Genomic DNA, 12,655 nt, shown 5'->3' with positions numbered 1-12,655 from the left:
TTCCGACAATACAAGGACGGACTCCTACCTCCCTCCAATTAGAAAATAGGTACTTAAACTAATCCTGATGAAGCATTAATGAAGAAATCAAATGGTTCAAATCATTTGATTGTTTGTTATATTTTTTCTCTCAATCGTTTTAGCTTGACTGGGGATTTTTTAAATTGAAGGTCCACACAAACGGATCCAGTTGTCCAAACTGTTTTGTTGTAGCGGTTTTGCCTTTACATTGCGACCCTTCGCTAACGGCCACCTTTCAACAGCGGCCACTTTTTTTTCGGTCCAGCGGACAAAAACTTCATACATTGATAGTCTTTACACTAGAGCCTAAATAAACTAAGAAATACCGTAAAATTCAGAAAATAAGCCCCTCCATCTATAAGCCCCTTCAAATATAAGCCCCCCAAGCCGGTAACGCAAAAAACCCTCCGTTAAATGGGCCCTCAAAATATAAGCCCCCCCCGGGGGTTTGTTCTTGGAAAATTGCCTTCAAATACAAAGAAAAACACAGTAAAAATGGTAAATTTACTTCCAACTTCATCTCGTAACCAGATCTCACTCTGTGGGAGATTTGGGTACGAGATTACTTCCAACTATAAGGCTATCCCAATCGATTTTGAAACGCAAATTTCCCTCCGTAGATAAGCCCCTCCGAAAATAAGCCCCTCAAAAAGGGTCTTTGAAAAATATAAGCCCCGGGGATTATTTTCGGAATTTTACGGTATTTCAAGACAAGTAAATTTTCAATTCTTCAAGAAAAAGAAAGCTTCACACTCAACCTATCTTTTTTACTTAGCCTATTTTCCCACGCAACATAATTAAGATTGATTGACATGCTTTTCTCAAAGCTTAGAAACCGCAAGTTCGCAAAGTCGGTTTTATTGGTTTTCAAGACACTTGAAACTTTCTTGAATCGTTTCAACTTTCCGACTTTAATGAGATGCAAAGTAAAGTTACTTGAGATTTTACTTGAGCCTTCACACGTTGTTTTTGGTTAAGTAAAACTTAGCAGCTCTTAAGTCTTACTTAACAGCCTAGTGTAAAGACAACCATTGACTCTTGAATACGTGTTAACAACGGCCACTTTCTTCTGGCCGTTGTAGAGAGAGGTTACCAATGGGGTTAACAGTTAACTGATAATTGGCAAAAAAAAAAATACCAGTTAACTGATAATTGGCCGAAAAAATAGTTGTTAACTGAGAATTTTTACCCCCATTAGCACCCTCTAGAGAGGTTCAACTGTATTAGAGTTTTTCATACCCACTCCTCCCGGTGTGGAATTAGGCAATGGCATAGTTACCAAGGAAACCTGGCTTGTGCAGGGAAAATGCGTTGTATGTGTAAACGTGGGTTAAATAAAGGTCAGTTCTGGACCAAAGGTAAACCTAAAATTCAGAAAACAAAAATAGGGAAAATATAACAGTTATATCAGTTTTGAACGCTATGTTTGTGACCACTCTGTTAGAAGCTTACAAGTTCCGAGTGTTTTGAGGCAGTCCAGTTGATGCTGAGAAGTATTAATTATGTTTGCGTTCAGAACAATACTATTATAATTGTTTCCTTTCAACAAAGTGTCTATAAAAGTAAATAAAAGAAAAATTATTACTATTTTTTAATTTGATGCTTTTTTATTAGTCACAGAAATTAAGCTGAATTTAGTTTGAAAAATGTCGTCATCTCTACAGTCCCTTTTCCAGAAAGCTTTAGTAGTTTTGTTTACTGTAACATTCGTTTTGTTTTACGTTGTGCACGAAAAGCAGCTAAATCGACACAGCCTTGAAGAAACGACAACACCTGCTCAAATTACCCACATTGATCGTGTTATCAGGTGCATTACTGGTCTAATTCACCACGTTACTTACTAGATCATAGAGAGCGCTTCGAAAAGAGAGTTTGGTTATTTTTTTGTCAGAAATCTACTTATTTTCTGATTAATTGTTTAATTAGAGTGCGTGCGAAATTTCCTTTGAAGATTGCAAAGGGAATACCTAGCGGAAGAAACCGAAACGGAAGCCATTTCATATTTTATATTTCTTTATCTATGAAATAGTTTCTTTGAATCTCAATAAGAATTCTAATTTTTGTATTACTCCATCCTTGACAGGTCCGAGATCATCACTGCCAATGCAAACTCAATATTGAACGACCGCACTTCAGCCCGCTCAGCTCTGTTGAAATGCTCTCCAGAAAATCACATCCTTTTCCTCAAGACTCACAAAACTGGATCAAGCACCATAGCAAACATCATGTTTCGTTACGGCGATTTTAAGAATCTCAGTTTTGTTCTCCCATCGTTTACAATGTTGGGATGGCCATATAGATTTCATCTCTTCTTCGTCCATCACCTCATCAGCGAAACTCCCAATATTTTATGCAGCCACGCAAGATTTAACAAGAAGCCCATGAATCGTCTTTTTCCCAAGGAATCTAGCAAGTATATCACAATTTTAAGGAATCCTGTCGACAACTTCGAGTCTGTTTTCAACTACATGGAGCTTGGAAAGCGCATTGGTTTAGGTAACAATCCAGATTCATTACAGCTCTTCCTTGAGCGCAGTGGTATTCCCTTCACGATGATGCGTAAAATTAATTACGAATGGCTTTTAATCAGAAACCCTCTACTTCACGACTTGGGTTTGAGCTTTAAGTTCTATCAAAACCTCACCGCTGTAAACGAGTATATTCAGTTCCTGGACAAGGAGTTTGATTTGGTTATGATTATGGACTATTTTGATGAGTCTTTAGTATTGATGAAACGGCTTCTCTGCTGGAATATGGACGATATATTGTACTTGAAGTTAAACGATCGCCAAGAAGAGGAAAAAAATGTAGCACTTAACAGCGACATTCGGGAAAATATAAAACGGTGGAACAAAGCGGATGTGTTGTTATTTGATCACTTTAACAAGTCATTCTGGAAAAGAATCGAAAAGGAAGGTGACACATTTGAAGAAGAGCTTGCCACCTTCCGACAGAGGGCAACGAAAATCAAGCAATCCTGTGTGACGAACGAAACACGCTTACAGTTCCTTTATGCCGAAAAGTATGTAAAAGGGTATAACCTTAAACATGATTTACCGGAAGAATTACGACGTCTATGCGAAAAGATGACAATGAGCGAAAATACGTATCTTAAATACTTGAGAGGAAAACAGAAGAAAAAGATGAGACTAATTGAGATGGGACCACAAAATTATACCGAATTAAGCAGGGAAATGAAGGAGGACGAGGAGACCTGGGACTCGGCAAATGACCTCGTTTACGAACCAGTTAATTTGGCAGTTTGATTTGGCGTTAAGTAATAAGTCGACAAACAATGGAAAGTTTAAAATTTGAGACAAAGCGTTAGAGATAAAGATGGGAAAGATATACACGAGCATGCTCCAGGGGCACGCTCCGGGAGCAAAGCTCCTCCGTGTGTACCAACGATTTCATGGGTATACTTCATCCTCGGGAGCACAATTTCCACCCTGCAAAATGCTCCACGATATTGAACAGAATAAATGTTTGGGAGCAAGCTCCCGGGGCAAATTGAGCGAACTTGAAAACGCTCCCTCGTGTGTACTGACACGTGCAAAATGAGCCTGGAGCATGCTCCGGGAGCAAAACCCCTCGTGTGTAAATGCTCAACGAAACAGTAATTTTACTGTTCGTGTACGGAAACAAGAGGGGCCTTGCCATCAATCTATTGGAGAATCTTTTTGAATCAGCTCTTGACATCTTAATGCACTCACAATAAACGTATCAGAGTACAAAACATCCCTTTAAGTCACACAGCTGCAAAAAGTATACTCCTAATACAGAAAAAAGGAAGGATAATTAAACTCAATATTAACACTAAATATAATATCACTCTAATGGTATATACAGATTACACAACCTTTCGGCCGGTCGAAGCATAGTTAATTTAGGGGCCGACCATTTGTCCTTTGAAGGGGGGTGTGGGTGATTTGGTTTGTGTACGAATTTTTGTTTTTCTCAACCCTCTGGTGAAAGAATTCTTTTTCCTGACATACAGTGGTGTAAGTTTTTTTCCCAGCATTATACGACATGAAAGATATTTTTTTCGCCAGGTATTTCCTTGCAAGATTTTTTTCCCCTCGAAATCACTCTGCAGGATATATTTTTTCTGAGTCACCCATATCCCCCGTCTAAAGTCAAATGGTCGGCCCCTTATCTAGAAGTATTGTTCCCAGCCAAATTAAGGGCCCTAAAAACTATGTACAGTTGCAACATCTACATCCAATCGAGATTTAATGGAAGGTGTATTTGCAAAAATTTCAAATTCTATGCTGACGGCAATGCGGCCGGTATCATTTAATTTTCATCGGCTTTGCTTACACACTATAATATTCGGCTTATTAGTTTAATCCTTGGTCAACTTAACCTTCTTTCGAGGAACCAGGCCCTGGTAGCTTTTCACTGGACTAAATTACAAGGAAACCCTGCTCGAAGAAAATCTTTCGTTTTACTGCCCGGAGTCTTTGTTGTATTAGGGAACCACGGTCAATCACTGTATACGAAGAGTTTTCGACAAATGTTTCTCTCTCACGGCTATCCACATATAATATTAGATGCCAATAAATATAGTCCCGCATGCAATATTCTACTGGTGCATAGCAGCATACTAACCGCCATTTTAGTGAACTCCAGGTTGGTAACCCTCGATTCAAATATAAATTTGAAGCAAAGGTTTTGCGTGTTAAGTTGTCAGTGTTCCTATCACAGACAGGTGTGTCTTGAAAAAAAAAAAGGAGTCTATGTAATTTTTCCCGTCCCAAGGGGGTTATTCACTACCAATAAGCATTAAGTCTTTTAGCAACTTCCTTGACCAAATCATTGTGGTTTGCATACAACCGTAGTTCATGTGAGACATCCATCCATCTGACATTTTTGGCATCATCACCAGCTTTGAGCGCAAACTTTTCAAAGGCTTTTCCTGTGTCGTCATGGTAATTAACTGCTTGGCTTTCCATCCAGGAATTATCTGTGTTCCTAGGATCATCTATGTAGCCTTTAAAAATCTTAAAAACAAGCAAAAAACCCCCAAGAAAACCCTGAATATCAACCTCTAATGAAATGGTTGAAGATCTCTAGACATTTGTCACATATTTCGTCCTAGTTTAAGTTGTTTATCTTGAACAGGTATACCACTCACTGCAACAAAAAATAATTCACTAATATTTCCTAACATGCACGTTATTTATATTGTCTTTGTATTTCACATTTTCTTGAGCTTTTAGATTTCAGGACTTGAACTCAGTGAAGTATCAGACACAACCATGTATAGCGAGGCTGTGCTCTAAGGAAAATTAAAAGGAACCCAGTGCCCCAAACCTGTAAAATCTAGAGGAGCCAACATTGTATGAAAAATTAAGATTTTCTACACGCCCGAGGGCAAACGTTGGGCGTCAGACGCCACCTACGTACCACCTAGTTCTGATAGAGCTCATCTAATTCTATGTAGAGTATTTTTTGTTGTTGTTGTTCTGGACAAAAGTGACTGTGCCTGAACTGTGGAATGTGGCAACCTCTAAAAATAAAATTCCTTGACTTCTCATTTACTTTCTTTTTTGATTATCCCTGACCGTTTGCAAACCTTCTTTTCCCCTTCGACTTTTCCCTGTCTCTTCTACCGTCCATGGCAACCCTGTTAAAGCTGCTCTCTTCGCTACTGGAGCTCTTACAACCTTAGTTCCTGTAATAATCAACACGTAATTTTCATAAACTTTCTAAATTATACAAGACGTGTTGTTACCACAATTCCATGATGGAAGAGATCATCCAATAAATCATGAAGCCGTTTATTCTCCTCTGGCGTAAGTTCAAGAGAATTTAATGCTTCCTCGCCAAATTCCCTCTTGAGCGTGTACGTAACGGGTTCACCAGGATCAACCATTCCCTAGCACAAAATACCACACTTATCAGCCGAACACTTAACAGGAACAGAAAGTAGAGGTATACAGCACTGAAAGAATCGCATGACCATCGCAATGGGCACGCTTACAATCTCCGCAACAGTGAACATCTAAACCTGCCAGGATGCCGGACAGCGGCTGCCCAGAGTGGCTTCTTTTATAGGGCAGCAAAAGCGTGGAATAGTCTCAGTAACAACACTAGAACTGTCCGATCATTAAGATCATTTAAAAAGCATGCAAAGGCAGAATTAATGAAGAAATAAGATACCGGTATACATACCATAGTATATTATTACTTTGTTAGTTAACATTAGAAGTAGTAATTTTAAGTTGTTATTTATATATCAAGAACATGTATATCATTAGTCTTAGTTGTATTATATACATATTGTAAATTAATTCTGAAAAGCCCCTCGGGGAGAATTAATAAAAGTATTGTGTTGTATTGTATCGCTTTTACGGAACGTTAGGTTTTAACCCAAATCCTGTGCGCAGAAGCCTGAAAACGGAGGAAAAAAGGGAAACGGTCTGACCGGGCCATCTTGGGAGCTCTTTCAAACAATGGATTCAATTTATTTTAATTTACAGTTTTGAAAACAGTGGAGTAGCCTACTAAGAAGACTGAAAAACGTCTGGAGATAGAACAAAAACAGAATGGTAATGGTAAAGTTGCCCTAGCCTGTCTACACGCACTTCACGAACGAGCTGTTCCTCTCCCTTGTCTTGTGGTCTGTCAGTCTGAGGGTGCATATCATTTGATAGAATTGGTTGATTAGACCAGTTCAGTTGCAAAGGGAATTCTACTATTACATCAGGACTTTAATGTCAGATCAGCATATTACTAAATCCCCTGCACGGCAGTAATAGCGAAAATTTTGAGAAAGGATTAAAATTTCATTTTCAAAATGACTGGGCAGGCTGGCCAGTGTAGACTTCTGGAAAGATCCCTAAGACAACTATTAGCATTGATGTGTCCACAACAGACTGGAATTGACCGGGTAAGAGTGGTGTGCCTGTGCCCACCAGTTCTATTACTTTTTTTAATACAAAGTCAAGAATGCTGTAGCACTAAAGAAAAGCTTATCTATTAAAAATGCATAAGTTATCTAAAGTTTGTCTCTCCCGTTATATTGTAGACTTCACAGAGGCTTACTTTTTTTAGCAAAGACACTAAAACAAATAAAAGTGTTCTCGAAAATGAGGATTTTTATTGCCTTTGCTAAAAAGGTAAACCAGTCAGTACAGGATAGCCTTGGTAGCCATCACTATCCCTTGCATTTAGTTTCTGATTGTTCACTTACCCCTGGAAGAGCCCATTCTGAGCAATCTGTTCTCTGAACTGCAACAAATTCTAAAACTGGTTTTCCATCTTTGTGAATTTTTTCTCCAGAGCTGTCCCTTTTCCATCTGAAAGAGAACACACCTTAATCTTATACCTTAAAGATATGGATAAGAATATTTGGTACATACCATAAAATTATGTACAAATTAGTGCTGTCTTTAGCCCCACCCCACCCCAGCCAGCCCCTTGAGTCACAAAAACAAAGGTACAAACGCCAGCCCCATTTGCCCCTGGAAATTTTGCCGAAAAACTTGTTTTGAAGCTAGTCGAGCGGTTTTCTGGTCACTGTTGTGCTATAGAGCTAAAACCTACCATAAAGCCATTTACAGGTCGTACACTTCGCAGCGTTCTGATCCAGATGCAAAATAAATAGCTTGTGAAGTTCGGGCATGCACAGAAAGCAAAATTTGGGTTTAAAAGTGACACAGTAGTCTTGACTTAAGGCCTAGGTAAATTTGATAATGAAATAAGCGCCCCCTGCACACCCCCTTTCATAAGTGTCGCCTATGGAGTCACAAAATTTAATTATAAGTGCCCAAGCAACTTTTTTTAGCATTTACAATATTATATTTACCTGAAGTGAGTTCTAAACCACCCCTGGACAGTGAACACGTCCCCTCGCAAAAAGTCTTTTTGCCTGGAGAACAGGTAAATAAAATTATTATATACCTTGTAACCAATGGATCAGCAGCATGGTTGGGACCCCATTTTCCAAGCAATCCTCTACCAATCATACCAGTCCTACCAACAGGATTCCTTTAAAACAAACACTTTTTATAAGTAAAATCCAATACATTGTTCCAGAAATAATGAATACTCCTGAAACTCCCAATCACCCTTCTGTATATTCTATTTTGGCTTCACACTTTCCTTTAAGAATTTTGGCCTTTAGGAGAGGGTGTCAATGGGGTACAGCTGTAGCCAGTAAACAGCTAAAAAAACACTAGTTAGTCAGTAAGCACACAGGCAGGCCAAACTGAGGCCCGAAGGGCCTAAAAAAATGTTTTGGAGACTGAGCCCCCCCTTATCTCAGGGTCTGGACGACCATTCTCCCCCCCCCCCCCTTATCTGAAGGTCTGGATTGGCCACTGTTTCCATACACTTTTGTACTCTCATTTGACCTTGCAGTGTCTTTGTTAAAGCTGCCTAGTAATCATCCTCGGAGACCCAGGGGCAGATAGTGGGGGGAAGGGAAAGTCTAAACGGGTGGAAAAATATGGCACGAATTAAAGTAAAGAATGGCGAGAACAGCTCCTGGGGACAATGTCTTACCAGACCAGTTCCAAACGGTCACCGCTGTTCTGCCTTCTGAGTGGGCAGAAAAACACAAAAGTTTTCTGGCACCAATCAGAAGTCAGAACAGCAGCGACCGTTTAGAACAGGTCTGGTAAGACATTGTTCCCAGGGGCTCTTCTCGCCGTTCTTTACTTTTCTTCGTGCCATATTTTCCCGCCCGTTTAGACTTTCCCTTGCCTCCACTATCTGCCCCTGGGTCTCCAAGGATGCCTAGTAATGAAAGAAGCACATGACCTAACCTTGGGACTCCTTGTATGACTTCATACTTTCCTGTTAAACTTCTTCTATCTGTTTTGTAGTAAGTATCAAGGTCATTATATTTGAGGGCCTCTTTCACTGGTCCAGAGCTGTCAGAGAAATGACATCCACTTTTTAGATTTATTTCTGAACAAAACTATTCAAAAAGTAAAAGATTGCATGGTTTAGAATCAAATGTATAACTAACAGTGGGCCAGCAGCTAGTCAAGGTTTTCAAATCACTGAATGATCAATTGTTCGATCTGCATTTGTTTCATCTCTGGATGTATATTTTCATGGGTAGATAAAGTGATCTAGGTTTAGCGATTAGGATAGGAGACAAAGAATATAAATGTATTGCTCATAACGCTATGACTATTAATTTTAATATTTTGAAAACCTTGACTGGCAGCCAGTCATATAGTCATGTGAAGCCAAATATAAATTAAACCATTACAATGGAACTCAGGGTGGATATGGGGGTTAGGTTTAGGGTTCCTTGGGTGGCTGAACCCCCATTCAGCCCAGGAAACCATTTTACTCTCTATTTTTTGAGGTGACCCTCTGCAATCATAATCCTTGATCTGCCTGTGATGGAACCTATATTAGCCCTTGAAGTTCCGATATCCACATGCACTTTTAATTTCTACACACTGATCTCCATACATTCCTTGAAGAATAAGTTGAGAGAATTTGGTAAAAGACCAAGACATTTCACCTTCAGTGATCATTCTATCATTTCTCATGACCTTTTTTCTTGATTATGTATAAATAGTGTTGGGAGAAAATTGATGCTGATCACTCTTGAGACCATATTGTCCTATGGCCACACTGGTCCTAAGAAGAACCTTCTCACCTGATGTCAGGATCAGCCCAGGGAGGTTTTTCAAGCACTTTTTGTGCTGTGTAAACCACAGGTTTGTAATCTGGAAATGAAACCTTCCAGTCCACAAATTCAGCAGGAACTGGGAATCTTGTTACATTTGTGCAAGGATATTCCAGTGAACAGGCTTTGGTATGCATTCCAATATGACACTTGGCAATACTTCCTGACAAAAGAATAACAAAAGTCTTGCATTTTTGTAACGGGCTTGCATGCAGTTTTTGCACCATTACTAAAAGAAATAAAAACGAAATAATAACAAAAAAATAGTTATTATCTAATAATTTTTTGAATAACAGCTTTGCCATTACGCCCTCACAGATGCTAACATTGATTAGCAAACTAAGCTGCAATTAATTGTGACTATAAAACAATGTCATTTCATTTTCAAAGGGACAAAGAATATTACTGTCTTTGAACAGAACCTTCACTTTGTGTTGAGCCCTCACTGTTGAACACTCCTTCTTCAGTTATCAGGAGTATCCAAAATGTTCAGGGTTTCAAGCAGGCTCTAAAGACCTTTTTATTTTGTTTGACATTTGCCCAGAAAACCAATTCTTGTACAGTCATTGCGGTGTCTTATTTTCATTTTCTCTAAGTGTACTGTTTGTTATATGCTAGAGGTTGTCAGCTTTTATCAGTGTTTTAGAATATATATATATATATATATATATAATATATATATATATATATATATATCTGTCTGGATTTCATACAAGGTGCCTGTACTGAGTCTCTAGAAGGTCAACTTGAAGGAGCCATTACTCACCCTCCCCACCCATGAAGCTTATGAGTAGTCAATCACTTCCCCCAAGCTCTGCTAGTAGTGTTATGATTATGAGTCACCACATTGACTTGGTTGGCCTAGGCCACAGGAAAAATTCTCTGACTTTGCACTGCTTTCTGACATAAAACTCTAACCAAAGTGACAAAATCTCCCCTGCCTACCCCCCTGGTTTTCACTCAAAACAAGGAAGTCACCCACCCGCGGATAGGTCTGGGCCAGGGCTCTCAGCTGACACCTAGCAAGACGGCAAGCCCCCTGGTTTTCTTCCGGCTACACTGGCTTGAACACAGGCGATGCCGGTGTTCAAGCGAAAACTTAGCGGGCACCTTTTAGCAAAATCACACAGATATATATATATATATCTAGTTTTAGAGGCTGATAGGCATGATGGATGGTTTTATCATGTACATGTTTTACAACGAATTTATATATTTTTTTTTCAACTAGCTCCTATGCTTTTAGTCTAAGAATTTCATGTATGTATTTAGTGAGGAACTATAATTACCCTACTGCAGTTTTTTTTTCTTTTGTGTATAGGTTTTTTTACAAGATTTTAAATAAAGTTGTTTATTAAAATAAATAAATAAATAAATAAATTTATTATTATTATTATTTGAACAATAGTATGCATTACTCATGCTGAGAATAAGGACATCAGCACCAAAAAATTGGTTCACAACTAAATGAATTATTACACAAGGTTCTGTTGGAGAGTGAAAATTTTTGTTGATGATCACAGACACACTAACAATGCCTGGGGTGGACATACATGTGCCTCTCTATAGGTAACTAAGGACGTCGCTTTCATAGCACATATTTTCGGTCCAAGATAAGTGGTTTAAAACTAAAGAAGGAGACCTGCCGGTAGCTGATTGCTGCCAGCCTTGTCTTGTGTGTGTGACTAAGTTATCATTTCTCTTGAACTTCGCTTGAACATTTTGGTTCAAATCTGTATTTCGGAGTAAACTGCAGCCGCAGTAATGTTCATCTGTCTTTCTTCTATTGAGTTTAAAATACTGATGCTCAGGTTTCAGTAACAACCACAGCCACACAAACAGAGGGTGGTCTGCCTGTGCTCAAAGCAGCTGTCATGAGTCAAGAGATGACGCCCGTCATAGTGACTGGATATGATGAATGATGCATTGCAGCTGTCTATGTCATATAAAATACTCTAAGAACTTGAAATAATTACCTAAAACAATAAGATACTTTTACAAAGTTCGTTACCTCCAAGCTGTAGTTATAAAAGTAATTCAAGAGGCTATGAGCAAAACTGTTTGATTTACTACATCTTGTAACACATTTTACGACACAATACTTTAGAAACTTCATTAATGCTTGAGCCGTTCATCTAATTAAGGCCACGGCACATCAAATTAAAAAGCCTTCCGTAAAACAGGATATCTATCATTTGCCTCCATCTGATGATTCTTGCAAATTTTCCAGCGGTCAATAGTCAAATAGTTTGTTAAATTAAAGGCAGTTTGTAAATGCCATAAAAGAGGAGGCATTAACTGTCTCATTTGGCAAAATGTTCCCCCTCTTATTTTTTCTTGGAAATTAGGAGTATTTATAATAATCAGTGAGAGCAAATGGAACCTAACAAGCTTGGTTACAACATGACGGTCATTGAGAACGTTCGAAGCACTACAGCAAATGAGACTGAAAAGCTGCAATTTGAGAAGCAATACTGTCGGATATTATGCTACAAACCGAAAAGTTTATTTTAAGCTTAACAATAACACCAAAACAGATCGAAAATAAAACCTTGGTACCGTCCGCGCGCCAACAGAAAAAAAAAACAGTTTTTAAACTCACCGAGTTGATTCTTGACGAGGGATGAAGCGGCCACAAAAGCGACGACACCTACAGGGACTTTAACAAATCCACGTAGGAACATAGAGACTTATGGCTGGTAACAGTCATACAGTCAAATAAATTAAAAGTGAAACAGATTTGATATCCACTTCCTTTTGGAACATCAAGGGCTTGGAGTGCCGCCGGCTCGGATCGCGCGGGCGAATGGGAAGACAATTATGTTCAGCGGGGTGGCCAGGGTAAGGTCAGGGTAAAGAGACCGACAAACCCAACAGTCCCCGGTGGGGAGGAATTTGTTCTTGGTAGTCCCGATTTCAAATCCTCGTCCACGATTGCAAAATAGCCAACTGGTTCTCCTTTTACCAGTTGAGATT

General features: G+C 39.0%; 2 protein-coding genes across 3 annotated transcripts; one reads left to right on the top strand and one right to left on the bottom strand.

Moving 5' to 3' along the window:
* Positions 1 to 1,667: 1,667 nt before the first annotated feature.
* On the top strand, positions 1,668 to 3,614 carry LOC140953246 (galactosylceramide sulfotransferase-like). Its single transcript, XM_073402746.1, has 2 exons — positions 1,668 to 1,828; positions 2,105 to 3,614. The coding sequence occupies exons 1-2, from the start codon at positions 1,668 to 1,670 to the stop codon at positions 3,285 to 3,287; spliced, it is 1,344 nt and encodes a 447-aa protein (XP_073258847.1). The 3' UTR covers positions 3,288 to 3,614.
* A 130-nt stretch (positions 3,615 to 3,744) lies between these two features.
* Positions 3,745 to 12,537, bottom strand: LOC140952322 (ADP-ribose pyrophosphatase, mitochondrial-like). 2 transcript variants are annotated; one of them, XM_073401743.1, is made up of 7 exons: positions 12,282 to 12,537; positions 9,650 to 9,842; positions 8,796 to 8,903; positions 7,930 to 8,016; positions 7,220 to 7,325; positions 5,759 to 5,902; positions 3,745 to 5,024 (listed from the first exon to the last, which is right to left on the bottom strand). In XM_073401743.1, the coding sequence occupies exons 1-7, from the start codon at positions 12,361 to 12,363 to the stop codon at positions 4,794 to 4,796; spliced, it is 951 nt and encodes a 316-aa protein (XP_073257844.1). In that variant the 5' UTR covers positions 12,364 to 12,537; the 3' UTR covers positions 3,745 to 4,793. The 2 variants fall into 2 exon arrangements, with proteins under 2 accessions (XP_073257844.1, XP_073257845.1); XM_073401744.1 differs by having other exon boundaries at positions 9,650 to 9,838; positions 12,282 to 12,435.
* Positions 12,538 to 12,655: the final 118 nt, after the last annotated feature.

This window comes from Porites lutea, chromosome 11, assembly GCF_958299795.1.
Source record: "Porites lutea chromosome 11, jaPorLute2.1, whole genome shotgun sequence".
Classification (NCBI taxonomy): domain Eukaryota; kingdom Metazoa; phylum Cnidaria; class Anthozoa; order Scleractinia; family Poritidae; genus Porites; species Porites lutea.
The sequence above is the reverse complement of the archived record's forward strand: the minus strand, read 5'-3'. Positions and strand labels throughout refer to the sequence as shown.